The sequence below is a fragment of the Gallus gallus genome, chromosome 27, assembly GCF_016699485.2.
Source record: "Gallus gallus isolate bGalGal1 chromosome 27, bGalGal1.mat.broiler.GRCg7b, whole genome shotgun sequence".
NCBI lineage: Eukaryota > Metazoa > Chordata > Aves > Galliformes > Phasianidae > Gallus > Gallus gallus.
The window spans coordinates 4,645,333-4,672,370 of record NC_052558.1 but is presented as its reverse complement, the minus strand read 5'-3'; the positions used below and the strand labels follow the sequence as shown (position 1 = coordinate 4,672,370).

The window sequence follows — 27,038 nt, the reverse complement described above, 5'->3', positions numbered from 1 at the left end:
CACGGGGAGGGGGCGGGGCCCGGCCCGCCGCGGTGAGGACGGACGGGCAGGAGAACCAATGGCGAGCGGGCAGCGCGGGGCGGGGCGGGGCGGGGCGCCGCTCGCCTTTTGTTCGGGCAGGAGCGGGGCGGGCGGCAGTGCCCGCGCGGGGAGCGGTGCGAGGTGAGCGGGGCGGGCGGGGCCGGGGCGGCGGATTCCGGTCGTGCGGGGGCCGGGAGAGGTGCGGGGCGTCGCGGGGCTGAGCTGGGGGTGCCGGGGTTGAGGGGCTCCCGGTTGTCTCGCGGCTGGGCTGTGCCGCTCCCCTCCGGGGCAGCCGCCGCGCCCGGCTGCGCGCGTCCCGTCCGACCGGTCCCGAGCAGCCCCGGGGCTCTGCTCCCAGCCGGGCTCGGCTCGGCCGCCCCGTGCGGCTCCGGTGCTGTCGGGGCCGGCGGTGGGCGCTGCCCCCGTGGCGGCCGTTCCGCCGCGCCCCGCCCGGGAGAGTCGCGCACCTGCCCCGTGCAGCCTGCGGGGAGCGGTCCGTGCTGGGGGGGGGAGGAGGGCGAAGAAGAAGAATAAGAAGGCGCTCTTCCTCCCGTCGGGCGCCCCGCGGCGCGCTGACAGCGAACGTCGGGGGGAACGGAACTCGGCTGAGCGCGGGGAGCGCTCTCGTTGCGTTCGCTGGGTGATTAGCTTAATTAATCAGCGCAGATGAAAGGATAACGCGGAGCCGGTGCTGGGAGTTGCCCGCGGAGGAAGGCGTGGGCTGCGCGCGGGGGGACGCGGTGGGAGCGTGGGCGCGTCCGGGGGCGCAGCCCGGGGCGGGACGGAGCGGCGGTGACCTCAGCGCTGTCCCCGCGTCCTGCCGGCGTTGGGCGGCCGTTGTCCCCTCGGCGTTGGCGGCGGTGTCCTCGGGCCCCCTCTGTCCCCGTGCCGGGGCTGTGTCCCCGCGCTGTCCCCTGCCCACCCGCGGCGGGATGACACGCAGTCTGGCGCGTTGCGGGGCTGGGGGGGCGCGGGTCCCCTCCTGTGTCCTTGTGGGCGTGCACTGGGGCAGTCTGCGGAGGGGAACTGCCATGAAGTGTCCTTCCACCGCTGAAGGCCGTAATTGTTCACCGCTTTGGAGGATTTCCACAAAGTGGTATGAAAAACCCATTTGGCAGCGCACTCGGTTTAAACAGGTGGGCATGGGACGCGCCTGCGCGAAGCCCGGGTGGGGATGGCCACGGTCGCGTTATCCCCGGCTCTGGTGCCGCTCTCGCTGGGCAACGAGGAGCTGCTGGGGGAGGGGGGGCTGCACTGCAGCTGCCCAACTCCGGCGGTGGGGAAGCGCTGGCGGAAGCGTGGGGGGGGCTGCAGGCCGCTCTCCCCCCGCCCCCACACACAATGGCTCTCATTCCATTGTCTGGTGCTGCGGCCACTCCCCTGGGGACAGCAGGGATGCAGGCACGCGAGCTCCTAGTGCCCTGTCCCCGTGTGGGTCCCAGTGGGCAGTGTTGGTGGCACCGCTGCTCGTGCTCTGTTTGCACCTGGAGACCATGGAGAGTTTTGTCTCTGGTCCCAGTGCTGTGCTTTAGCATTAAGGTTGGGTACTGCCCTCCTCCTGTGAATTCTTCCTTGTTCCCCCCCGTCAGACCCCCAGCCGGATGGGGGTGCGGGTGGCAGCCTGCAGGGAGGAGCTGCTCTGTGCGGCTGCAGTTCAGGGGCTGCATGGGGATCTCACAGGGCTCTAATTTAAGTGTCTGTACCACAGCTCATGCTGCTCTTGAAATTTTAAATTAGGCTGGCTTCTAATTAGCGGGAGTTAAAAAGAAGTTTCGTTTCTATTGAGAAGCAATGCGAGTCTGCCTTGGACTTCTTGTGGCACAGTTGCCAGCTCTGAGCTTTGTTTCAGGTGGTGCTTTCCCACCTCGGTGCTTTAGGGCTGGGCCCGGGATCAGCAGCAAATGGGGTCTGGGTGGCAGCTGTGGGTCTCAGTTGGTCCCCTGGGACCTGGGGTGTCCCCCACGGGGCTGTGCCCTGCTGGCAGCGCCTGGCTCGCAGTCAGCCCTGGAGGATGCAGCACTTGAGCTGATGCAGCATTTCCAGCTCCACCAGGGTTGGGTTTACCCCGTTTCCCAGGGATGGGGTTGGGTGTTTGGGGACGGAGCAGGCACGCTGTTTGCGCGTGGGAGAGGCTGCCAAAGACGTCTTAAAACTTGACCTAAGCAGCTTAAAAACACATCTGTGCTTACAGTGCTGCTGGCCAGCGCTGAGCTGCAGAGTGCTCCAAAGCTGCATCCTGTGTTGCCAGCTCAAGGACGGCCCAGCACAGCCCTGAATGCCATGCTTGGCGTGTTGCTGCCTGCTCTGCTGAGCGCTCCCGAGTCCCACGTGCTGCAAGGGCGGTGTGGTGCACCCAAAGCTTTGGGGTCCAGTGGTGGGAAGGGAATGCTGTGCATGCTTCATCATTCCCTCCCCCCCTTGTGCTACATCAGCCCTTGCTGTTTTCCTCTGGATTGTCCTCAGTGTGTGCTCGCTCTGTGCTGGCTTTGGGCTCAGGTGCCTCCTGGGTCACTGCATCCTCCTGCCTTGGTGGGGTGGGAGATGTCTGTGCTGGAGGTGCTGCGCTCCCCCCTCGTGTGCAGTGTGCTGTGCTTTGTAAGGGTGGTGAGGGGAGTGCAGGAGGAGTGGGGGGCAAGATGTTTCTAATTAGATAGGTTTGAGATCTCTCTCCAAATCTGCCATCCCTGATTGGTTTTTCTGCAGCTGCTGACAGGCCTGGAGGCATTTCATAATGCTTGAGTTGCTCGGATCTAAAATCCCTTTACGCAAAGGGCAGGCGCCTTGTGCTGGAGCAGAGCTCCTGGTGGCTCGGGGCGCTGAGCTGTGCTGGGGGGTGCTCAGTGCTCTCTGAATGTCCCACACCTGCTGACCTGACCTGACCCATTCTCCCAGTGCTGTGGAGATGCACAAGAGGGGTCATGCAGCACTGCAGCTGGGGCTGGAATTGGCCTCGTGGCATCATCCCTACACCTTGGGCAGGGGTCTGCTGGGGGGAGGGCAGGTGCCGGAGCTGAGCTCCTCCAGCAGCAGTATGAAGCCCTGGCACGGTGAGGCAGCCGGTGCTGCTGGGTGACGGTGTGGCTGCTCCGTGCTGGCAGAGCTGTGCCAATCCCCACCTCTGTGCCAGCAGCGATCCCACTCCTTTATCCCCATCCCTGCGGTCTCAGGGATGTGCCGCCGTGCTGCTCTGTGTGGACACGGGGTCGGGATCGCAGGGCAGGAGCGTTCACTTTGCTGGTGGCGGAGACCTTTGGCTGCTGTGAGAGTGCTGCTGTAATCACAGTGACACCCGGCCGAGCCCCGGTGACAAATCATTAACCTGCTCCGACAGGCTGTGTGCTGACGGGTGTTGGCGATAATTCCCTGTGAAGCATTTGAACTTTGCAGATGTAATGCAATTGGATGGGGAAATTAAGCTGGGGCGCAGCAGCCCTCAGCCCTGCTTCCCTCCCTCTCGCCCTGCTCTCCTGGCAGATCTGGGGCCGGGTGGCAGAGCCCTGTGCCGACAGACACCATTATTCGTGCTGGAAACACACGTGAGCCTCGAAGCTGAAATCCTAAAAGCCTGCAATTATGGTGTTCGTAAAGGACAGTTTGTTCTTGGTGCTCTTTAAAACAAAATATTTTTTTTTCTTATCCAGATGGAGTTATTGTGATTAATTGCACTGTGCCAGCTCTCCTTTTCACGGACAAATGGCGAGCTCCCATCCCCCCCACCCATGTTCGTAATGGGATGTGCGCTGCTGGGGCCGTGGGCAGTGGGGGCGCCTCCCTGTTGGCTGCGTTGGTGGGGAGGGTGGACGGGTGAGGCTGCAGTGCGGGATCACTGCGTGGTTCCCAGGATGGGGCAGGGTGGGGTGGGACGCGGCTGCCACGTGCGGGAGCGGCTCCTGCTCATGGCAGGGGATGGGTGTTGGCTCCCAGGGCGGAGGGAGGCTCAGAGCTGTTCTCCACCTGGGAAGGAGCCAGGACAGCGGCCCCAGTCCTGTGTGGGGTGTGAGGGTCCCTGTTGTGGGCAGAGCCTCAGGGAGGGGGGGTGTGTGGGTGCCGATGGAGCTGGAGGGGGGTGCCAGGCTCTGTGCTGGGAGCAGTGCTTCTGCATGGTGACTGCCAATGGGGAGCTGTGTGGGAGTTGAGCTCTGCCCACAGTGCGTGCAGTGGGGCTGTGCGGCGCTGCACCGATGGCTCAGCCTCACATCTGGTTTTGGTGGGAATAGGTAGAGACAGATAGAGACAGACCTGTGCCGAGGGCTGATGCGTGGCAGTGCTGTCTGTGCTCTCACGACGGAGGAATGTGCAGCAGAGCACCTTGTCCCTGTGTGCTGGCAGTGCCAGAACATGACAGCCCACACTTGTCTGTGCCGGAGCTGTCAGCAGCTGCTCTGTGGGGCGGAGATGTGGGGCTGGGGGGGCGGTGGGGCTGGGGGGGGCTGAGCACTGAACAAAGGCGGCTGTGCTCAGCTCCTTTGTCTGCGGGCAGCCAAGGGCAGGGCTGCGGGCGCACAGCTCTGGGATGGCCGCTCACCGCCGCTGCTCATTAAACTTCAATCTGCTCTCATTCCCTTTGAACCCTTTGAGTTATCTGTGCTGCAAAGCCCTCATGGAATCAGCCCGTGCCAGCACAGAGCTGACTGTAACACAACGCCTTGATGCTGGGGAGGTCTGAGAAGTGCCTTTCTCTCCCTCCCTGTGCCGCTTGTTCTTCTGATGGATCCTGTTAAAGCCCATTGAAGCTCTGGCCCAGTTGTTAGCAGTGGTGCCAGCCGTGGGATGCGGCTGCTCTGGCACTGCTGTGCTGTCTGGGCAGGTGTGAAGGGCAGAGGTCATTGGTGTGCAGCAGAAGTGCTTCTGAGATCACCCTTTCCTACACTGTGTTTGTTGAGTTGCCTTAAATGCCTCTTTCCTTTACTTAAAAGCCTTGGTGCCTGTAGCTGCAGTTGCTCGCACACTTCCTGCAGCACAGCTCACTGCTGGTGCACGGTGCAGCTCCGGCGCTGCGCTTTGTTCTGTGTGCTGGGGGGGCCGGGGCAGCCCCAGTGCTGCTGTCCCCAGTCGGGGCCTCCCACCACCAACAGCTCAGGGTGTCGGAGCCGTCTGTGATGGGGATGCGGTGCTGCAGGGGCCGCCGAGCACTGCAGCACTGTGAGCCCACCGCCAGCACTGCAGGGTGAGGGGACCCCAGGCAGTCCTTGCTTCTGTGTGAGGCTCTGATTATCGCATCCCACTGCTGTGCTGGGCAGCTCAGCTGTAAATCAGTGCCGGCTGTGGATGCTTCGTCCTTCCCACTGTCACGGGAGCTGCAGGAAGGGGCTGAAGGGGGGGAGATGTTTACTGGAGACTTCCCCTGCAGACAGTCTGGGGAGGCTGTTGGGGGGACGATGCTGTCTGGCTGCTGATCAAACAGCCCTGGAGGAGCCTTCTGGCCCGGCTGTGCAGCAACTTCCCCTGTTTCTTCACCAGGATGCCTGGCTCCAGGAAGCAGGAGAGGGTTTAACCTTTTCCCAGCCCTGCTCCTTGCCTGCTTCTGTGTGCTGTGTCCTTCCAGAGCTATTGTGTGCCCCAGGTGCACCTCTCCTTGTGTGAGCTGCCAAGTCCTCCTGTGCCCCACTCCTGACTCATGAGCTGGGGGGGAGCAGAGGGTCCTGATTGTGCTCCAGAGGCACCAATGCTGGCTGCCATGATCAGAAAATGCTGAAGGTTGAAGAGGGCCGAGCTGCCATTCCCTGCTGTAGTGTCACCGGGTGCCTCTGGTCCCTGCTGAGGGATGGGGACAGGAAAAGCTTGTCTGGTGCCTGCCCCTCTGAGAGAGATGTGGGGTGTGTGCTGCAGGGCTCAGAAAAACATTGCTGTGTGCCATCAGCTTCACCCATGGCAATGAGCAAACCTGCAGTGCCATCAGGCAGGTGCCTATTGCTGGGGTGGTGCTGGGCCAGCTGTGCCTCCCTGTGCTCAGCAGGGCTGTTAGTTCAGCCTGTGCTCGTTGGTGTGGACCCATTCTCCCGGTTGTAGCTGTCCCTGTCAGATCTCCTGAGCTCATCTCAGCAGCTCAGCTCACCTTGGGTGTCGTGGTGTAGACAGGGAGGAGTGTGGGGGAGGGGGGGCTGCACCGTGTGTGTGATGAACAGCTGTGTAAGACGTCGGTGTCTGAGCCAGACTCAGGAATGCTTGGGAAATGAAGTGTCTATCATACGCCAGTAATTGCAGAGCAGTGTTGCAGGTTGACTGGCTGTGTGCAGATGGGAACTGGCCCCTCCTGGCAGCTCTGTGCCATGCGTGGGACCTGGCCTCTGAAGCATTAACATTTTTGGCTTTGTCCATCCAGGGCAGCTTTCCAAGTGTGGCTGTGGGGACCTGGTGGGTTCCTGTGGCTGCTGCCCAGGCTCTGCGTGCTGCCCGGAGGCTGTGTGGGCACCATGCAGCCCTCCAATGCCAGCTGCTCCGGATGGCACCAGAGCCTGCGCCTATCTCTGCTGCAGGGGGAGAGGGATGAAACCCCCCAGGACTCAGTGAGTGGCTGTGTTGGTGTTGCCTTTATCAGGCTCACAGCACCGTCTGGGGGCTCCAACTTCATGGCCGCAGTGAGCAGATGGGGACAGCTCCTGTTTGCATACTGGGGCTTGGCTGCAGGGTCCTGGCTGGGTGCTGAGCCCCCCAGTGCAGCATCACCCACACATCGTTGCTGCGCTGATGGGAGCACACAGCCCCTGCCATGTGAATAACCTGTCCCCCCCCCCCCCCCCAACAGCCTCCATTAGCGGGGTTGCCTCTCACTGCCTTATAAACATGCATTATGCACAACCCATTAAAGTCGGAGCAGTACTTAGTGTGCAGAATGCTCCTTTACAGCTCGGAAAACATCGAATTGACGAGCCCTGCTTCCAGGAAGGCTGCTGGGGGGGCGGTGAGATGTGGAGCGCTCTGGCTCTCTGTGCCCCACGGCCGCTCAGCAGGAAGGAGTTTTCCCTACCTGGCCGGGATGTTTTCCCACTGAGTGTGGGGCTGTGCCGCTCGCTCTGCTGGGAACAGCCCGCAGCGCTGGGGCGAGCCGCGCCAAGCCCGTGCGCGCCGCCCGGCACCCCCCACACCCCCCCCCCCGTGCGCAATCCGCGTCCCTGCACCACCCGACGCCCTGACTCAGCCGGGCGGTGCGGTGCGGGGCCGGGGGCTCCTCCTGCCGCCCCCCGCTCCGGGCAGAGCCGACCCTGCGGGACCCCCCCGAACTCTGGGCTGCAGCGGGGACCCGTGGCCGCTCAGGTGGTGGTTACGCCTCTGCTTGGCGGCGCTGCTCCTCGAGTCAAACTCTGAGTCATCCCCTCCGTGCGGCCTCAATGTATGGCGACGGGCCGGGGGCTGCGTGGGGTCGGTGACTCAGCCTCCTGCCCCCCGTGCTTGTGGGGCTGTGACCCCCTACCCCTGCTCCCCAGATCCCCATCTTGCAGACAGTAGAAATCCAGCCCTGCTCTAAAGCAAGCCCAGGCTGCGTTGGTGGGGGTTTGGGGCTGCTCTGTCCCCGCGGTGCGTTTAGGGTCGGTCTGCCCCGACCCCCAGTGTGGGCGGCAGGGCTGGGAGCAGGGCTCGTCCCTCGGCACCTCCCTGCCAGCCGGCAGCTGCTGCAGGCTGCCGGGGAGCAGCGTCAGCCCCGCGCTGACTCACGGCATCGCCATGCGGGCGGGCGCTGCTCCTGTCTGCGTGGGACCTCCCGTGGGGCCCGGCTCTCCCTCTGCTCCCGGAGCCTCCCGTGCCGGGGTTGGGTGCGGGGTCCCCGTGCCTGGAGTGTTCCCAGTGCTGTCCCCAGCGCTGCGAGCCTCTGTGCTGGGGCAGTGCCAGCACCGCCGCCCCGCTGCGATAACTGCGCCCGGTGCTGCTGGGGCTGCCCTCCCCCCTCAGGACTGTGCCGGGTTTCTGCTGCTCCCTGAGCTGCTCACGGCTGTGGCCCCCCATGTGCACGGAAGGGGGGATCGGTGGGGGTCACACTGGCGTCCCCCAGACCGTTGCTGCCAGGAGCCAGCCCTGAGTATGCCGTGGGCACCCATGCGTTGTGCTGGGTCTGCCTGGTTGTTTTTAGGGGCTTTAGGAGCATCCCTTCAAAGGGTTTACGTTATTCTTGAGCACTGAGCCTCGAGCTCAGCTCCCGTCGGCAGAAAGCAGCCCGTAAGCACCGTGGCCCATTTGCTGCCGGGACGCGGTTTTGCGTGGCGGGCGCTGGCTGAGCTCCGCGCCGACTGCAGCCGCGGTTCGTGTCTGAACAGGAGCAGCAAAGTGCTGAGCTGTGGGTTCGTCATGGCTGTGGGTTCGTCATGGCGGGGCTGCCTTTCATCTCGCTTGGGGGAGGAGGGCAGATAGCGATCTGTGGGGCTGGGCTCTGACGCTCCCCTCTGCCCCGCAGTGCAGCCATGGAGGTGATGAACATGATGGAGCAGCCCATCAAGGTGACGGAGTGGCAGCAGACCTACACCTACGACTCGGGCATCCACTCGGGCGTCAACACCCAGGTGCCCTCCGTCAGCAGCAAGTGCATGGGGGATGACGACGAGGTGTACGGGAAGCAGTACACCATCAAGAAGACCACCACCACCAGCTACTGCCAGGGTGGGGGCCAGGGCCAGAGCCAAGCACAAGGTAGGGGTGGGGGAGCTCTGCTGCTGCTTTCCCCAGGGCTGTTGCTATGCTCCCGCTGGGCACTGCTCCACGCAGCCTTCCTGTGAGCTGCTGCTGCCTGAAATCCCCTCCTGCTGCCCTCCTTCCCTGCACCGAGGGCACACAGCCAGCCCCGCGCCGTGCCAAGCCGAGCACATGTTGCAGCCACTTGGCTGGCTCCGGGGAGAGCAGCAGGTCCCAGCCCACGGGTCACTGTCTGCTCCGATGTTCCTGCTTGGGAAGCTGCCTTGGCACGGCTGTGAGCCACCACTGTGTGCCACAAACCTGACAGCCGGGGTGCAGCCACAGGGACACGGCCTGCAGTGCCGGAGGAGACGCTTCCCCTCACCCTGTCCCCAAAAGGAGGGCAGAGCTGCGCTGGTTCCCTCCAGAGATGGGTCCTGGAGGACAGAGCTGCAGCTCTGGTGGGAGCAGAGCTCTGCTTGCTGCCTGTCCTGTGCTGGGGATGTGTGGGTCTGTGATGGGTATGCTCCTGCTGTGCCCGTCCCTGCAGCCTTGGCCTGGGAGGGCTCTGTGTCCTTTTCCTAATCCCCAATGCCAGCTGGTCCCAAGTTGAAAATACCCTTAATTTTTTAATTAACAGGCCCTGTGTGACAATTGCCTAATCATACTGCCTAATTGAGTGTTGCCTTATCTCTGTGCTGCTGTATCTGTTTACACTGCAAGCAATGGCTCCTTGCGGGACGTGCCAGGACTGCTGACGGGGCGGGTGGCATCATGCTGGGCTCACTGCAATCGGGAAGCAGCGCTGGGAGCACTCCTGCAGGGGAGCCCAGCCTCACACTGCCTCTTCATCTCCCCGCAGCCGACATGGAGGCTCAGCTGGCCATGACCCGGGCTCAGCGTGTCCGTGCTGCCATGTACCCCGAGACGGTGGAGGACCGCTCGCTGCTCATCACCACGCAGGTGGAAGGGCAGCAGACCAACGTGCAGCGCCTGGCGGAGCCCTCGCAGATGCTGAAGTCGGCCATTGTGCACCTGATCAACTACCAGGATGATGCCGAGCTGGCCACCCGCGCCATCCCAGAGCTCACCAAGCTGCTCAACGACGAGGACCCAGTAAGCAAGCGTGCTTTGCTTGGGCTTTGAGCCTCAGGGCTCCTGGGGCATACTTCCCACCACCTCCTTCCCAGTGCTGTGGGTCTGACCTTATGCTGCAGTGTAGCTGCTGGAGCAAGGTGAATGAGTTGTTAAAACCAGCAGCCTCGGTGCAGGGCAACCCATTGGAGCAGGAATTCTGGTGTGCCCCTGGACCCCCACCCACCCCCGGCTCCTCTCCCCACTGCAGGTGGTTGTCAGCAAAGCAGCCATGATTGTCAACCAGCTCTCCAAGAAGGAAGCATCCCGCCGTGCCCTGATGCAGTCATCGCAGATTGTGGCGGCTGTGGTGCGCACCATGCAGAGCACCAGCGACCTGGACACGGCACGCTGCACCACCAGCATCCTGCACAACCTCTCCCACCACCGCGAGGGACTGCTCTCCATCTTCAAGTCTGGTGGCATCCCAGCCCTCGTCAGGATGCTCAGGTGCAGGGGGTGGACGGGAGGGGATGGGCTTAAACTGAAAAAGGATGAGTTGAGATTAGGTAAAAGGAAGACATTCTTTACTATGAGAGCAGTTAGGTCCTGGGATGCTGCCCGGAGCAGCTGTGTGTGCTCCACCCCTGGGGGTGCCCAAGGCCAGGCAGGGTGGGGCTTTGGGCAAATATAGACTCCTGTACTTGGGGAGGAATAACCACGTGCATCAGTACAGGCTGGGGGCTGAGCTGCTGGAGACGAGCTCTGCAGAAAGGACCTGGGGGTCCTCGTGGCCAACAGGGTGGCTGTGAGCCTGCGGTGTGTCCCGACGGACCCCAAGGGGATGCTCCTGCCCGCCAGTGCCCATGGGGCGGAACAGCAATGAGGACCCTCAGGGGCTTGGGGTCATGCTGGGGGGCAGAGCCCGGGGTGCCCACACTATACTGATGTGGCTCCGTGCCGCCCGCAGCTCACCGGTCGAGTCAGTCCTCTTCTATGCCATCACCACGCTGCACAACCTGCTGCTCTACCAGGAGGGTGCCAAGATGGCCGTGCGCCTGGCTGACGGGCTGCAGAAGATGGTGCCGCTGCTGAACAAGAACAACCCCAAGTTCCTGGCCATCACCACCGACTGCCTGCAGCTGCTCGCCTACGGGAACCAGGAGAGCAAGGTGGGCCCATGGCTCGGGGGTCCTGGCGGGGTGGGGAGGGGACAGCAGCCACCACCCGACCCCTCGCAGTGCTGTCTTCCCACCAGCAGACAGTCCCAGTCTGGCCAGTTGGCTGGCATGGCTGGTTCTGCCTCTGGTGCTCAGCGCCACGGTTCTGTCTTTGTGCTTGGGCTGCTGCTCTCCTCCCACGCACGAGCCCCTGCAGCCCTGTGGGGCCACGAGGTCTGCTCCCCGGCTGGGTGATGCTGCACATCCCGAGTGTCTGCAATGCGTGGTGCTGCTCGCACCCTGGCCCTCACCCTGACCCTGCCCTCTTGCCTTGCAGCTGATTATTTTGGCCAACGGAGGCCCCCAAGCCCTGGTGCAGATCATGCGCAGCTACAACTATGAGAAGCTGCTGTGGACCACCAGCCGGGTGCTCAAGGTGCTGTCAGTGTGCCCCAGCAACAAACCTGCCATCGTCGAGGCCGGTGAGAGCTCTGGGGCTGCTTTCTGAGGTCGGTGGGGTTTTGGGGTGATGCTGCTCGCCCTCCCGCAGCACCGACTGCTCCTGGCTGCTTGCTCCCCACCCCTCTGCACACCGGGTGCTGAGTGTGGCCCCTGGGGCCCCAAGAAAGGGTCCTACTGCTGCATCCCTCCTGCAGACAGCTGCCCTGTGGGGCACGCCAGTCCTCGCGCCGCCGGGTCCCACCACCCGTGTCTGGGTTTGTGGCTGCTGAGGCGCTTTCTGGGGCTGTGTGTGGGCAGGAGTCGGCCCGGCTGGCGGGCAGGAGCTGCTCTGCTCTACATTTAGCACTCAGCCTCTGCTGAGCCGCACGGCGACGTGGTGCGTTGGAGGCGGCAGCCGGGTGGCAGTCAGCCTGTGCTCACTGTGCACAGTGCCGCGGCTCCGTTTCCCCTCTGCCGGGAGCTGTGTGTGTCAGTATTTATAGACACAGTGTCTCGTGTTCCTGGCAGGTGGCATGCAGGCTCTGGGCAAGCACCTGACCAGCTCCAGCCCCCGGCTGGTGCAGAACTGTCTCTGGACCCTGCGAAACCTCTCTGACGTGGCCACCAAGCAGGTGGGTCTGGGGGCTGCTGTGTTGTGTTCAGCTCAGCTTTCTGGGGAGCTCCTCCCAGCTGTGCTTGGGTCGGTGCCACCTCTGTGGAGCCCCATGCCCGTGCCAGGCTGATCCCAAAGTTCTGTCCTTACGTTGCTCTGCATCTGATCAGCTGCAGCAGCATCCCCAGGCACGCTGATCATGCAGCTGCCCGCCCGGCCCCATAAGGATGCAGAGCCTGAGGGGTGCCCAGGGCTCAGCTCTGAGCTCTTCCAGCCATTCGTCACCTCCTGATGCGTTCCCCATGTGCTCGGTTGCAGATTAGCGCCTGATGCAGTGTGGAAACTATTTGTGCTGGCGGTAGAAGTGTGCAGCCGGGTCCCCTGGCTCTGGCTGCAGCACTTTAACCCCTTCCTGGCGCTGCCTGCACAGCTGGGGCCAGAACTGTAGTCACTGTGGGATTGTTCTGGTAATGCTCGCTCATTGCATCACTCCCAGCAGCCGGGGCTGTATGGTTCCCGTGTTTCCAGCAGGAAAAACCTGGTGGGGATGTTAAACTGAGCACAACTGCACACATCGAGCACTGCCACTTGTGCTGCCTGAGTGATGCTGAGAAGTGTTGGGGTGCAGCCAGGGGTGCACGAGCCCTGGTGGCTACGGAGATGAGAGCCTGGAGCTGGAAGGGGGAGAGGGGATGGGGTCTGGGGGAACAACACCTGTGCACACATTGAGAGCTGCAGCTCCCAGGAAGGGTTTGGATGGAGCCCACCCAGGAGCCAGGCTGGGGGGAGGAGCTGCTCTGACCCCCTCTGTCTGTGCTTCTGCAGGAGGGCCTGGATGGAGTCCTCAAGATCCTGGTGAACCAGCTGAGCTCTGACGACGTCAATGTGCTGACCTGCGCCACCGGCACGCTCTCCAACCTGACCTGCAACAACAGCAAGAACAAGACCCTGGTGACACAGTCAAACGGGGTGGAGGCGCTGATCCACACCATCCTGCGGGCGGGCGACAAGGAGGACATCACCGAGCCGGCCGTGTGCGCGCTGCGGCACCTCACCAGCCGGCACCCCGAGGCAGAGATGGCACAGAACTCTGTGCGGCTCAACTACGGCATCCCCGCCATCGTCAAGCTGCTCAACCAGCCCAACCAGTGGCCGCTGGTCAAGGTGCGGGGCGGGGGGGTTGAGGGGGGCTGCAGCTGGAGCCGTGCGCACCGGCTGCTGTGTTTCCGTCGAGCTAATGGCTGCTAATGGGAGGAAATTGCTCGTGCTCTGCTGCTGCTGCGGTGAAACCCATCCTCGCCCCCCGCCGTGGGGGTGTAGGATCCGGTGCAGGAGGATGCAGGAAGCCAGAGGCAGCCTGTGCTGCGGGGGGGGGTACGGGGGGGGCCGCAGGGTGCCCTGTGCCTCTGGTCCCTGCCTGATGAATCTCCGTGTCCTCCCTGCAGGCCACCATTGGGCTGATCCGCAACCTGGCCCTGTGCCCGGCCAACCATGGCCCGCTGCAGGAGGCGGCCGTCATCCCACGCCTGGTGCAGCTGCTGGTGAAGGCTCACCAGGATGCGCAGCGTCACGTGGCAGCCGGCACACAGCAGCCCTACACGGTGAGTCCCGGCACAGCCCGGTGTCCTCAGGCTGGCGGGGTGTCTGTCCCCATACTCAGTGCGTGGTGGGACCACGGCACGGGGCCCCATCTGAGCGCACATCCCCTCGCAGGATGGCGTCAAGATGGAGGAGATCGTGGAGGGCTGCACAGGAGCGCTGCACATCCTGGCCCGGGACCTCATGAACCGCATGGAGATCTTCCGGCTCAACACCATTCCCCTCTTCGTGCAGGTAGGGGCTGAGATGTGGGGTTGAGCTGCGCCGCCTCCGAGCTGCTGGGAGCACACGTGTCCGTGTAGGGCTGCATTGGGGACACAGCCCCACACTGCCCCGCTCTCTCCTGGCAGCTCCTCTACTCACCTGTGGAGAACATCCAGCGCGTGGCGGCCGGCGTGCTGTGCGAGCTGGCCCAGGACAAGGAGGCTGCCGATGCCATTGATGCCGAAGGGGCCTCGGCTCCACTCATGGAGCTGCTGCACTCCAGGAATGAGGGAACAGGTGAGCGCGGCCCCGGCCCCGCGCTGGGCTCTGCTCGCCGAGGTGGATCCCTGAGCCCTGCTGCAGCGGCTCAGCTCCTGTCCCCCCACAGCCACCTATGCAGCTGCTGTGCTCTTCCGCATCTCCGAGGACAAGAACCCCGACTACAGGAAGCGTGTGTCCGTGGAGCTCACCAACTCGCTCTTCAAGCACGACCCCGCAGCGTGGGAGGCGGTGAGCATGTGGGGATGGGGAGGGGCAGCCACATTGTGCCCCCACAGCAGTGCCTGCATGCCAGTGGTGGGGGGGCGGAGGGGAGGCGGTGGCTCTGGGCCACGGGATGGTGATACTGAGTGCCACGTGCACATTCCCTGTGTCTCAAAGCGTGCCACCTTCTTCCCCAGGCTCAGAGCATGATCCCCATCAATGAGCCCTACTCGGACGGTGAGTGCAGCCCTACGGGTCCGTGTGGCCACTCGGTCCCTCTCAGTGCCATGGGAGCCAGGAGGGTGGCTGTCACCCACGGGCGCTGAGTGTCCCCTGTCCCCCCGCAGAGGTGGACCCCGGCTACCGCCCCATGTACTCGGGTGACATCCCCCTGGACCCCATTGACATGCACATGGACATGGATGGAGATTACCCCATGGACGCCTACAGTGATGGCGTCCGCGCGCCCTTCACTGACCATATGCTCGCCTGACCGCCCGCACAACAACAGGTAGGGGGGCCGGGGGGGGCTGGGGGGCCGCGTCCCACTCCCCAAAGCCCGCAGTGACACCCACTCCTGTGTGCAGGCGTTTCCTCCGTGCGGAGGACGGCCCCAGAGCTGAGCAATTGCGAGAAGGACTCGGGAGACAGAAGTGCCTGAAGACAAACGTCCCCATTCCCAGAGAGGTTTCATCTTTCCGTTGTATTTTCTCTTCGCTGTGGGTCTGTGGAGGTCCTTCCTCCTGGGACTGCTTCGAGCACCTACTGCCGCATCCAGCATCCAAATACTGTTTCTGAAGCTTTAAAACACACAAATCCCGCATCTTTATCAACCTTTCATTGGCAGAATAATCTTTTCTATGAATATATATATTTCCTTTTTATTTTTAATATGGTGCCAACGGCTTTTGCCGTCTTTAAGTTTGTGCTTTCTAACGTCCCCACGATTTGTTCTGCGCGTCGGCATTCCAGGGAAGGGATCTGATGGCAGAAACCCTTTGTTTTCTGCAAACTCAGCTGTCAGAGGGGCAGTCCGGGGTTTGCGGGGAACAAAGGGAGCCGTTCCCGGAGCCCTGAGGTTCGGATCTCGGATCCGCCACTGGGAGCCGTCTGTGTCCCCGCAGTGCCCATAGAGGAGTGACTCCAGCTTTAGGAACCGTGTCCTTGTACCGATCTCTGTTGCACATTTTAACCCTTTCCCCTTCTTTTGGTGAGTGGTGTTTCCGTCCCCTTTCCTTCCCTGATGACTTTTCTGAAGAGGCTCTGGATCTGATGGTTTAACGCTCCGCCTGGAAGTGGACGGACTGCAGTGTGGGTCCGGAAGGGAAGATTTTATTATTTCTATAAGTTGTTTTTGTATAGACCAAAGCAAAGAATAAAATAACCCCCCCAGCCCCGGGCCGTCGTGAGCCTCTTCTTTGTCGGCCTGGGGGGATTGTGGGTCCCGTTGGGTCGGATGGGCATCGCCCTCACATTGGGTATGGCGCTGGGTCGTCTGCATGCCCACCCCATCCTGGCTGCATGTCTGCTCTGCCAGGAGGCAGCAGCTCCTGGTAATTAAGATGTTTGTTCATTAAGCAGCATCACCGGTGTCTCAGCTCTGCTGCGGCGCGGAGCTCATCTTAATGAGCTCAGGGGGATAAACGCGCGCTGCGGCCGAGCTCCGGTGATGGATGGAGCGGAGCCGGGATGGAGCTGCGTGCGGTGAGGTTAGAAGTGGTGATTGATTCCCATCCAAACTCCGGCAGCCGGGCCGTATGAGCGGCACAGATGGAGGGAGGAGATCTCACCGACAGCTGCTCCCTGCGAGCGGGATGGAAGCGGCTCCGGGCGCCAGGCTGGCAGCGTGCTGAGAGGTGGAAACTTCCCAAAGTTATCCGCGAACTTCGCGGCGCCCATCTGCTCGGCCGTGTCCCCGCGTCCCCCCTGCTTGGCACGGGGAGCTCAGCCGGGCGCTGTCACAGGGATGGCGCTGCCGGGAGGGGGTGGGCTCTGCTGCCGCGGCGCTGGGAGATAGGAGATGGATGCCCCGCTCCGTCCTTCTGCTTCGTGACAGCTCTGCCGTGCGGGGGTTGAGGGACGGGACGGGGAGGTTCGTGCATCTGTCGTGCTGAACTCCGCAGCTCCTGGGGCGGCTCGGGGCTGAGCCCCTGCTCTGAGCTGTACGCCTGCAGGGGCCGGGCTGGGCGAGCTGGGGCGGAAGGCAGAAAGGAGCGGGGCGGGGAAGCGGGGTTGGCTCCAGGCCTGTCCCACCGAGCTCAGCCCCGCGTCCCGGCCAAGCCTCGTGCAGCAGCGATGCGGCCCCGCTTCCTGCTCTGTCCCGTGCCAGGATCGGGGCCGAGCAAAACAACAGCTGTCTTCCGGGAGCCGTGGGAGCCGGGCAGAAAGGAGCGCGCATCCGGAGGGCTGCGGTGATGGGCAACGGGGCGAAGCCCTCGGCCCGGGAGAGTCCCTGTGTGCTGCTCTCCGAGTGCTGTTCGCCGGGTGCTGGCGCTGGGGTCCGGCCGGGAGCCGGGAGAGGGGGTGCTGCTGGGGCAGAGGTACCGAACCCGGCCCCGGGCCCTCCCTGCGCCCGCAGCGCCCTCAGTCCCGGCAGTGCCCCGTCCGTCCCGTCCCGCCTGTTGCCCTCTGGCGGGTGGCAGCGGGAGAGGCCCGGCGGTGCCAACCAACCCCGCGGGGATGGGGAGGCGGACGGATGAGCTCCGGCTGCGCTCTGTGGTCCCCGACGGGTGAAGCAGGAAGTGCGGGAGTGGGGCGGGGGGAAATGCTGCCCCCAGGAGACGGGCTGACGCTGCGAAGGGCATTCCTGCGGGACTGAGCCACCGCCTCGGCCTTGTCCTCGTCCCCGCCGCTCTGCAGCCACGCCAGGCGCCGCGTCACCCTCCGATGCGGTGACAGGGGGAGCTCCCCCGTCCTTCTGCCCCTCCAGCCCAGCTCCCGCACCCACCCCTCTGGCCACCTCCGCCCAGCACAGCCTCCTTGCTCCTTCACGGCCCCATGTTCTGCCACAGCAGCTGGGGGCACAAAAACAGCCCGGAGAGAGCCCGGCCGCCTGCATCCCGCTCAGCTTCCCGGGGTGGGGAAGGGCTCTGGGTGAGCTCAGCACGGAGGAGGTGAGGAGGAGCGGCAGGGCAGGGCGAGCACAGAGCTGCACGCGCACCCGGAACCGGGCCGAACCCGGGCCTCGCTGCCCCCGTCCCACGGCTGCAATGCGCCGGTTCCGCCGTGCCGTGCTCGACCCCTGCAGAGCCCCGACTCCTCCGGCAACGATCTGCTGGGACGGCACAGCCTGGGGGCAACGGGAGCGCTGCCGGTGCCGCAGCTGCAGCCCACGCCGGGGTCACAGCAGTCCTGGTTTTATGGCCGGGCTCGTGATGGTGCTGGTTTTATGGCCGGGCTCGTGATGCGTTTATGGCCGCGCTGGCACTGCCGCGGGTCCTCCCGGCCCCGTACCCCGCATCCCGCTGGCATTGGGGTGGAGGATGGCAGCCGAACTTTGCCCGGCGAGGTGCGGCTCCCGAGGGCTCCCGCGAGAGCTGCGGTACCGCGGCTGCGTCCGTCCCCCGCCGGGCACCTGGATGGGCAGCGGGATCCCGCCCGGCCCCTGCGCAGCGTCCTCACCGCCCGCATGTCACCAGCGGTGTGCTTTGGTGCCGAGACCCCGCGTCACGTAGCGGCCGTCGGCCCGGCGGCGTGGAGCAGCGCTTAGCAGGTACGTGACCCCGAGATCCGCCCCGCACCGCCCAGGGCAGCGGGACCCACTCCGGGCCCGTCCTGGAGCACCATCCCCGCGCTCCCCGAGCACCGGCATTGCTGCCCACGGCCCCTCAGCCTCCGGAGCCCGGCAGTGCGATGGTGCCCCAGGGAGGGGTTTGGCGGCGGGGGGGCGATGAGGACACTCACGGTCCCCGCACGGCTGGGGGATGGGATGCGGCCCTGGTCCCCAGCATCGCCCTGACGGCTCCTTCTCCCCAGGCTCGGCCAGAGGAGGGACCCTGCGGTTCCCAGCGCCGCTCCGGGGATCTGGGGGGGGGGAGGCACAGCCCATGGCAGCCGGGCCCCCCCCGTGACGCCAAACTGGACCCCGCCGCCCCGCAGGAATCGCCCCCCGGCCCGACCCCGCCCCACGCCGCGGGCAGCCGCCGCGACGCCGCGACCATCACCGGTGGGTCGGGCCGGGGGGACGGGGAGGGGTCCGGGAAGCTCCCGGCCTCGTCCCTTCCGCGCGTCCCGGCATCCCCCGCCCCGTGTCGCGGTGCCTCAATGCTGCCGGGAGGTGGCAGCAATGATCCCCCCCAGGAGGCGGAGTGAAGGGGGAGGAAGGGTGGGATGTGGGTCCCCGTGAGCCGCCCTGCGCTGGGACGCCCTCCCCGGGCACGGGTGGTTTGGGGTGATCTGACTGCTGAGGGCACCAACCCCGGACCACACGGGGGCAGAGGGGGGCAGGAAGCTCTCCTCCAATGCTCCCCCCGCGCCAATTTTCTGTGCCCCCATCCCGGCCCCGGGTGCCCCCAGCCCCCAACTGACGTGCTGTCCCCGTGTCCCCCAGAGCTGTGCAGCGGCGATGTCCCCGAGGTGGAGATCGTCACCCTGCTGGGCGAGCAGCTTCCTCGCTACACACTGCGTGCCGACACCGTCTTCGGCTACGACCATGAGGACTGGCTGCGTGCCCCCCCCGCCTCGCAGCCCACAGCCCCCCTGACCCCCCAGCAGATCGAGGAGACCCTGTGGTACTTTCGTGAGTGCCCGGCCCTTGCTGTGGGTCTGACCGGGGGCAGTGGGGTGCAGGGTTTGGGGTGGGGGCTGTGGGATGTAGGATTCAGGGTGGGGGTCACAGGGCAGTGCAGGAGCTAATCACCACTAACGGGATTGGCGGAGTGGATTTCCTTGTCCAGAACATCCCGGGCTAATTCTGCTGAGCTGAGCCGGACGTGTGCAGAGAGCCCCAACATCTCCCGGGGACCCCTGCGCAGCCCCCCCTCCCGTACACTGTGCCAAGGCTCCATGGGGGTGGGACCTGGTGGGGGCACAGGAGGGGTCTGTGCACCACTTGAACCATGGTGCATGTGTGCTGGGGGCAGGAGCAGAGCGGGGGGCTGATGGAGATCTGGGGCAGCAGGGCTGCATCCCGCTGCCACCCTCGCTGCCTCCTCCCATGCATGAGGGGCTGGGGGCACCCCCCGGCTGTGGCATGCTTGTGCTTGTGATCCCATGGTATTCCTTCCCCCCTCGGCCATCAGCCCCCCACCCTGCAGCCTCAGCCCCCAGCCCTGTGTACACAGTGTGGCTCAGCAGTGTGTCACCACTCCCGCTCCATGTCACGTTTCTCAGTGCCCCGTCTGTGTGTGCTGTGCCCCCACTCCCTCATCCCCTCACCCAGACCGTTAAGCTGCCATCAGAAATAGCCCCCTGTAATCTACTTGTGCAGAGACGCAGAGACCTGCATGGAGGAGCAAAGCTCCGGCAGGGATTAGGAGGAAGCAGCTCCTGCACACTGCGTCCTTGGGGTGCCCGCGGGTGGCTCCCTGCCCACAAACTGCAGCGCCTGGGCAGGAAAGAGGGGAGGGCAGAGCCAGGAGGGTGTTGTGGCTGAGGCAGGAGGGGGGGTCAGGGTCCTGGATGCTGTAGGGAGGGTCCCACGGGTGGAAGTCCAGCAGGCAAATAAAGGCATCGTGTGCTGCTGAAGGGCAGCTCCAGCCACGGCCTCATCGATTCATTGATTAGTTCAGTCCTAACGAGGGCAGGCGCTGGGGGCAGATGGTGATGGAGGCACTGCGCATATCAGCACTCCTGACATGCTGATGGAGAGCAGCCCTGCTGCTCCCCACCCACAGCCCCTTGCCCACAATGCTTGCACAGTGTGCCGTACAGCTGCTCCATCATATAAGCAGAGTGTGATTTTTTTCAGCTCTCCCTGCATCAGTGCTGCCTCTGCACAACTCTGTTGGTGGAGGAGTAGGGGGTGCACCCGGATGGGGCGCGTGGGGGGCAAGAGCAGTGCAGCCACGGCTGGCTCAAAGCAGGGGGTTTGCTGAGCAGGGCAGTTTTGAGGATGGCAACTGATGTGTGCTGTGTGGGTGACCGAGACAGCCCGGCCTGGGGCAGCGTGGGGCTGGCAGGTGAGAGGCAGCGAGCTCTGGCAAAGCTGTACTGTGCTGTGAACTGGGCGTCACTGGGCCCCCAGCCCTGCACACAGCCCAGGTTCAGTCCAGAAAAGGGCAAAAAGGGGCAGGAGCCGCTGTCTGTGCGCTGCCCATCGGGGGTCAGCCCTGCGTGGCTGCTATTCAGGGACCGGTAACCCCCCAGCGTCCCCTCTTGGCGGCTCCCACTGGGGGATGCAGTGCACTGACCACCCCGTGTCCATGCGAGGCTGGAAGGTTGGAACCAGCAGCATCCCCTGTGAAGAGCACATTCCCACGGCGAGCGTGGTTCTGCGGTGCCTGATGGGGGCCGTGGGTGCGTGATGGGGGCCGTGTCCCCATAGTGCACAGAGAGCTGCTGCTGCTGGCCGAGCTGAGCCGAGCTGCGCTGTGCTGAGCTGTGCCGAGCCGGGGGGAGCGTGCAGCCCCCGACCCCACCGCCCCCGCCCCGCTCCGGCCTCAGCGCCGCCCCCGGGACGCAGCGGGCAGGTGCGCGCCGGGCGACCCCATAAATAGGGGCGGGAGCGGACGGCTCGGCACGGCTCCGCGGTGGGTACGGCACCATGGAGATCTGGAGCAGCCCCGCCGCTTACGACGAGCTGAACGGGAACGCGGAGCGCGGCGGCGGCGCGGACCCCATCGCCCGAGAGCTGGAGGAAGGTGGGGGCGGCCCGGGGGGGTGCGGGGCCGCGGCGGGGTCGGGGATGCGGGGCCGGGGGCTCCCCAGCAACCGCCCCACGGCTGAGACCTCCCGCTCTGTGTTTCCCTTGGGGTTGGCGGCCGGCAGTCCCCCCCTCCCGGTCCCGCTCACCATGAGGGATTGCTATCCGGTTCCTTTGGGGGTCACTGTGACCCCAGGAGGGGTTCGTGCCCGGTGGTGGTGGGCAGAGGGATGTGGAAGGATCCGTGTGGTTGTGGGGCTGGGCGCAGCCCTCTCATGGGGTGTGGGCTCCACGCCGTGCTGGCCTGGCTGTGGCGGTTGGTGTGTACGTGTTGGGCAGCGTACGGCTCCCAGGGCCCGCTGCTGGCTCACGCCATAAAGATGCTCATGCTCCAATTATTTCCAATTAACGGCTCAGTGGCCTGACGAAGTGCAGTTAGGGACCCCTGCGGGAAGCAGGCCCTACTGAGGCGGGGGGGGGGCTGGGGCTGAGGCTGGCCCCCCATCCCTATGGATGCACCCACTGGGGTCTGGACAGGGACACGGGTGGCGAGTGGGGGCATCGCCATGGCGACGTGCGCCATTACACAATCCCATCTGGGGCAGCGTAATGGGATTTGTGTGGCTGAGCCTCCCCCGTTAACCCACTTTGTCTGCCTGCCTGGGGGAGCACGTGGGGTGGGGGCTGCGGGGTGAGACTGCTGGGCTGCTCTGCTGGGGAAACTGAGGCACACACTGCGGGACTGTGAGCACAGTGGGTGGCTCTGGCAGCGGCTGTGGGGTGTGGGCAGTGCCCGGGGCAGGCAGAGCTCAAGGCCTCGTGCTCACTGCTGGCTGCCTCTGTGGGTGCTGGATCGGTGCTGGGGGTGGACGCCCCCTGTGTCACCCATCTGCCTCGGCGTCTGTTCCTGCAGCTGCTTTTGCTTCCATTGCTGCGCACAGGCGCTGATCACTGCAGCCTCAGTGCAGATGGGGGCATTGGGTGGGCACGGGGTGCAGCACCCCAAGATGGCAGATCTCAGTGTTGGGCCCCGCTGTGGCTGAGAGGTTTGGATGCTGTGGGTTCTGTCCTTTTGCTCTTGACCACTGAACACAGGCTGGAGCAGATCCTTGCGCTCTGCCAGCGACCCCATGGAGAAACTAGGGCAGGGCTGGCTTCCTGCAGTGACATCTGGGGGAGGGGGCTGGGGCAGGCTGAGGGGACGCTACCCTCAGCTCGACTTCATGCAGTGCTGCATGGCCCTGTTTGTGCCAGCGCTCCCAGCCTGGCTTTCTGTTGGAGACGTCACCTCCCTTCGGCCCCTCCCTCCCATCCGTGTGCTCTGTCCAGGGAGACATTGGCACCCTCCCCTTCACGATGAGATGTGGGGTGAGGTTGGTGTGTGCCCCACAGTGCCACAGGAGCACCCCTGCCTGCACTGTGCTGCTGCTGCCCAGCAAATGGTGAGCAGTGCAGGGCAGCTCAGCGCAGCTGCTGCAGCCATTGCCCACCACTGTGCACTGCAGGGGTGCAGCGTGTGCCCGTGGGTGAGCTGCAAGCTGCAGCACAAGAGGAGCGGGCAGCAGGGAAGCACCGAGCCCCCCAACAGCCCTATGTGAGGGCACAGCCAGGCTCAGTCTTCACCCTTCTCCCCCAGTCCTGTGCGCCGAGCGGGCTGTGCGGATCACCAAGACGTACCACGACATCGATGCTGTCACCAACCTGCTGGATGAGGTGTGCTGGTGCATGGGGACCTGGGGCTGTGGGACAGGGGCCAGAGGGGATAGTCCTGGTTAACACTCAGTCCATCCGTCCCCCCCCTCCTGCAGAAAGAGAGAGACCTGGAGCTGGCAGCGCGCATTGGGCAGTCCCTGCTGAAGCAGAACCGCAGCCTGACGGAGCGCAATGAGCTGCTGGAGGAGCAGCTGGAGCTGGCCAAGGAGGAGGTACGGCCCTCAGCCCTGTGCTGGCGGGGAGGGGGGGGGGGGGGGGCTGTGCCCCTGAGCTGAGCCCTGATGTCCCCTCAGATCGCACAGCTGCGCCATGAGGTATCCATGAGGGACGATCTGCTCCATTTCTACACCACCAACACAGAGGAGAATGAGCCCACCTCCGCCCCCATCACACCGTGAGTGGGCCCTATGGGACTGCCCCATGGATGTGGGTCAGGGGGCTGGCAGGGCCTCATCCTGCCCGCACTGCAGGTGCTCAGTGCCCACCCTGCCATCCCCAGGCTGCGCCGAAATGAGTCCTCGCTGTCCCTGCAGCAGTACTTCCAGTACGACGCTCTGCAGCAGAAGCTCCGCTGCCTGGAGGAGGAGAACCAGAAGCTTCGCCTGGAGGTGGGGGCAGTGCGGGGCACCGGGTGGTGATGCTGGGGGGAAACACTCTGCTCATCGCATACAGCCCCTGTCCTCTCCCCCAGGCCACCACTATTGTGACAGAGACCAGCCGGTACGAGGACCAGGAGCAGCAGCTGATGATTGACTGTGTGGAGCAGTTCTGTATGTGGGCTGGGCTGGGGGGGGGGGGAGGGGGAGGGGGGCACATGCTGGATGCTGGGGAGCACCCGGGGTGGATGGTGACGGTGCCCCCCCAGCTGCAGCCAGCCAGCAGGTCGCCTGCCTGTCGGAAGAGCTGGCCCGCAAGGCTGAGGACACGGCGAGGCAGCAGGAGGAGATCAGTCAGCTCCTGGCACAGGTGGTGGAGCTGCAGCAGAAGTGCAGAACGGTGAGCATCTCTCCCTGCTCTGTGATGGGGGGCACTGGGGGCACAGCACACAGCCCCCTCCCCATCGACTCCCCACTTGCTGCTCCGCAGTATGGCACGGAGGTGGAGGAGCTCCAGCAGCACCTGGCTGCGGCCAAGGAGGTGCAGCAGCAGCTCCGGACAGAGGTGAGTGGGGGTGGGCGTGGGGAGGAGGGCATGGCTGCGGGTCCCCACCGGGGGGGGCTGTGCCCTGAGCAGTAACTTCTCCCCCCCCACCTCCACACACACACACAGCTGCAGGACCTGCAGGACAAATACGTGGAGTGCGGTGGGATGCTGCAGGAGGCCCAGGAGGAGGTGAAGAGCCTTCGCAGCCGCAGTCTGCCCAACAGCACCGTCAGCCGCTACGGCGCGGGCAGCAGCCTTCTGCCCCTGGTGGGTGTGGGGGGGCACGGTGGGGGGTGGGGGGGCGCAGCTTCCCTGTGCTGACACTGCACCCCTGCCCTGCAGGAATCGTTGGCTGCTGAGATCAAGGGGACGATGAAGAAGGGGACGGAGTCCTCCTCAGACTACAGGTAGGGGCTGATACCCTGAGCTGAGGGGGGGTCCGAGTAAGGAGATGTGGCACTTGGGGACGTGGTAGGGGTGAGCTGATGGTAGTGATTCCGTGATCCTATGCTGGGGGCTGCTCTGAGCACACCCCCACCCACTCCCTGCCCTCAGGAGCTGTCTGCGTGTTTTTGAGACGGTGAAGGCAGTGAACCACGCGGCCAAAGCCCGGTCGAGCTCTGCATCCCCCCAGCACACACCTGGCTCCAAGCAGACGTCGGCTGCTCCCACCGGGGGAGGCAGCACTCCTCACCCCAGTCCAGAGGGTGCCCAGTGAGTGTGGGGGGTGCTGGGGGGGGTTGGGGGATGCTGAACACGGCGCAATGCGCGGCGCGGTGCGGTGAGCGCCTGCCGCTGTGCCCCTGCAGGGCGGTGGGCCCACGGGCAGCCCCCGGCCGCCAGGACCTGGAGGCGGCGGTGCAGCGGCTGTCGGTGCAGCAGCAGTGCCACTCGGAGGAGGAGCGCTCCTTCTTCGAGGCGGAGCGGGAGCACAAACTGTGGCGGCTGCGGGATGAGGACGGCTCCAGTGGGATCCCGACGCCCAACGGCAGCGTTGTGTCCGCCGGCACCACCTGCTCGGGGGGCTCTGAGCACACCGCCGCCTCCGGCTTCTCGCTGGGCTCGCTCAGCTTCCTGCCTGACAAGCTGCAGATCGTGAAGCCGCTAGAAGGTGAGGAATGTGAGGGGACATGTTCAGCACTGGGAGTGCCAGAAAGGTTCTGTGTTCCCAGCTGAGCCCCTCTGCACGCCTATATTTCCCCCCCCCCTTCCAGGCTCAGTGACACTCCACCACTGGCAGCAGCTGGCACAGCCCAACCTGGGGGGGATCCTGGTGCCCCGTCCCGGGGTGCTCACTAAGGACTTCAGGCCACTGGACATCGACCTGGAGGAGGTGTACAGCCTCACCGACCTGGAGGAGGACGAGGTGGAGGCTGCCTCTTTCCAGCTGCTGCCCACCTCCACGCCCGCCAAAGCCATGGAGCGCCCCGGGGGTGAGCGGGAGGCACAGGAAGGGGGGAGATGTGGCCCCCAGTCCCACTCTGCCCTCCTCTGCTCTTCGCCCCGTGCTCCTCCTCTGTGCTCTTCCCTCTCCCGTCCCTTCTGCCTGTCCATCCCCACAGAGCTGCCCTGGTGCCATGAAGGCAGGGGGCCAAGGAGGGTCCAGGAGCACCCTGGGACCTCTGACCCTCCTCTGAGCTGTATTGGGCTGAAGCGCAGCCAGCACTGCTCTCTGTGTGTGGGATTCTGCTACTTGTGACAGCTTCCAGCCTAATGCTGGTGCCCCTACATACCCCCCACCCTGTGCCCTTCCCTCCCTCTCCCATTAACCCACTGTCTCCTGTCCCCTCCAGTGTTCCTCTCTGCTAACAACCTCCCCCAGACCCCGTCCACCTTCACCATCACCACCTGCCACATCCTCCACCCCACCACTGAGCTCACCACGGTGATGCCCAGGTATGTGCCCCCCCCCCCCCCATCCTGCACCGCTACCTGCTGCCTCCCCTCCCCTTCTCCCTCCTGCCTGTTCTGCCCCCACCCTCGGGGGGCTTTGTCTGGAAGGAGTGGGGCAATGAGACTGGAGCAGAGCCTCGTGCCTTCCTGCTGGGGTCAGGATGGAGGAAGGAATGGGCACCTTAACTGCTGAGCTCTATTGCAAAGCAGTAATAGGGGCGGGGGGAGGAGGGGGCATTGGTGCGAGCTGGAGTTCACAGCATTAGCAAAAACAAAAAACAACCACCACCACACAAACTACCCTGCATGCACAGTGAATAAGTGCACAGCGCTGGGCCCAGCTCTGCCTGCAGCCCCTCGCTGAGCCGTCCTCTGCTTTCTCCCCTGCAGTCTGCATCACTCCGTCGTGCCTTCTTGTGGGCCCTTTGAGGGGCTGAACCGCAGCCCCCCCTCTTTGCAGCCGTCCTGCCCGGCGCCGGCACATCGCCCCGCGCCCCCCGGCCCCCGTCTGGGCCTCGTCCGCCTCCTGCTGCTGCGCGGCATCAATGCTGTGACGCTCCCGGCCCCGACCAGGAGGGCCCCCCCGCTCCTCCCCCATCCGTGCGCCGCGGTGGAGGAGCAGCGGGGACCCTCGGAGCAGAGCAGCATCTTCAGCGGGAACCTCGTGCAGAAGCTGCGGCGCCTGGGGCTGCACCGGGTGGTGGCCCGGGGGGAGCGGTCCTACGCGGTCGGGGAGCGCCGGGAGCAGCGCGATGCGCCCACGTGAGGGCACGGCGCAACGACGGCACGCGGACGGAACGAATCCTCCGCCCTCTTCACCTCCGGCCGCGGGCGAACAGCGCTGGGCTCCCTCAGCTGCTGCACGGCGGCATCGCCCGCCCTGGGACAGCGCGGAGCCCCGCAGCCGCTCACGGCGCTTCATCTCAGCGCCGGAACCCCCCCAGGCGCGGGGAGCGCGGAGCTCTGCAGTGAACGGCCCTCTCCCTGAGCCCCTCCGAACCCCACTGCTGGCGGCACAACCGGCGCTGCCGCAATGGAGGAGCAGCGGCCCCGCGGGGCTCCACGTGCCGGGCTGAGCCCCCACCGCCGGGACCCGGACTGACTTCTAAAGCAAACGGTGGTTTTAAAGCGGTGTTTTTTAAACTCTTTTCTGCCCCACAAATAGAGGGAGCAGCGCTGCGCGGGGCTGCCTGCAGCTGTGCCCCATCTCCGTGGAATAAACGCGAACACCCGATGCAGTGCGCTGTGCTCCCCCATAGCCGCTCCCCCCAGCGACGCGGCAGCAGCAGAG

The 27,038-nt window shown here is 64.9% G+C and overlaps 3 protein-coding genes across 8 annotated transcripts; 2 read left to right on the top strand and 1 right to left on the bottom strand.

Annotated features, from left to right (window-relative positions):
• The first annotated feature begins 122 nt into the window (after window positions 1–122).
• On the top strand, window positions 123–15,595 carry JUP (junction plakoglobin). Of its 3 annotated transcripts, none has more exons than NM_001267553.2 (15): window positions 123–162; window positions 8,408–8,640; window positions 9,485–9,738; window positions 9,968–10,206; window positions 10,667–10,868; window positions 11,194–11,338; window positions 11,826–11,929; window positions 12,736–13,074; window positions 13,356–13,511; window positions 13,624–13,743; window positions 13,860–14,010; window positions 14,102–14,223; window positions 14,394–14,433; window positions 14,544–14,707; window positions 14,784–15,591. In NM_001267553.2, exons 2-14 carry the CDS (start codon window positions 8,415–8,417, stop codon window positions 14,687–14,689), a joined length of 2,244 nt encoding a protein of 747 aa, NP_001254482.1. In that variant the 5' UTR covers window positions 123–162; window positions 8,408–8,414; the 3' UTR covers window positions 14,690–14,707; window positions 14,784–15,591. The 3 variants fall into 3 exon arrangements, with proteins under 3 accessions (NP_001254482.1, XP_040509139.1, XP_040509138.1); XM_040653205.2 differs by having other exon boundaries at window positions 134–220; window positions 14,784–15,595; XM_040653204.2 differs by having other exon boundaries at window positions 134–661; window positions 14,784–15,595.
• On the bottom strand, window positions 15,361–17,532 carry LOC112530405 (synapsin-1-like). Its single transcript, XM_025144240.3, has one exon. The coding sequence runs from the start codon at window positions 17,252–17,254 to the stop codon at window positions 16,070–16,072; it is 1,185 nt and encodes a 394-aa protein (XP_025000008.1). The 5' UTR covers window positions 17,255–17,532; the 3' UTR covers window positions 15,361–16,069.
• Window positions 17,355–26,981, top strand: HAP1 (huntingtin associated protein 1). 4 transcript variants are annotated; one of them, XM_040653350.2, is made up of 16 exons: window positions 17,355–17,908; window positions 18,746–18,934; window positions 22,635–22,711; window positions 22,807–22,923; window positions 23,005–23,105; window positions 23,211–23,319; window positions 23,403–23,481; window positions 23,577–23,707; window positions 23,798–23,872; window positions 23,981–24,121; window positions 24,197–24,261; window positions 24,410–24,568; window positions 24,664–24,965; window positions 25,069–25,287; window positions 25,648–25,750; window positions 26,138–26,981. In XM_040653350.2, the coding sequence occupies exons 1-16, from the start codon at window positions 17,608–17,610 to the stop codon at window positions 26,511–26,513; spliced, it is 2,544 nt and encodes an 847-aa protein (XP_040509284.1). In that variant the 5' UTR covers window positions 17,355–17,607; the 3' UTR covers window positions 26,514–26,981. The 4 variants fall into 4 exon arrangements, with proteins under 4 accessions (XP_040509284.1, XP_040509286.1, XP_040509285.1 ...); XM_040653352.2 differs by lacking the exon at window positions 25,648–25,750; XM_040653351.2 differs by lacking the exons at window positions 17,355–17,908; window positions 18,746–18,934 and adding an exon at window positions 20,872–20,996.
• Window positions 26,982–27,038: the final 57 nt, after the last annotated feature.

Coding starts and splice junctions, on each gene's coding strand:
- JUP (XM_040653205.2), top strand. CDS start 8,415: ATGGAGGTGATGAACATGATGGAGCAGCCCATCAAGGTGACGGAGTGG. Junction 10,869..11,193: donor ACGGGAACCAGGAGAGCAAG/GTGGGCCCATGG, acceptor CTTGCCTTGCAG/CTGATTATTTTGGCCAACGG. Junction 11,339..11,825: donor ACCTGCCATCGTCGAGGCCG/GTGAGAGCTCTG, acceptor TGTTCCTGGCAG/GTGGCATGCAGGCTCTGGGC.
- HAP1 (XM_040653350.2), top strand. CDS start 17,608: ATGGCCGCGCTGGCACTGCCGCGGGTCCTCCCGGCCCCGTACCCCGCA. Junction 23,482..23,576: donor TGACTGTGTGGAGCAGTTCT/GTATGTGGGCTG, acceptor GTGCCCCCCCAG/CTGCAGCCAGCCAGCAGGTC. Junction 24,966..25,068: donor GATCGTGAAGCCGCTAGAAG/GTGAGGAATGTG, acceptor CCCCCCTTCCAG/GCTCAGTGACACTCCACCAC.
- LOC112530405 (XM_025144240.3), bottom strand. CDS start 17,254: ATGCAGGCGGCCGGGCTCTCTCCGGGCTGTTTTTGTGCCCCCAGCTGC.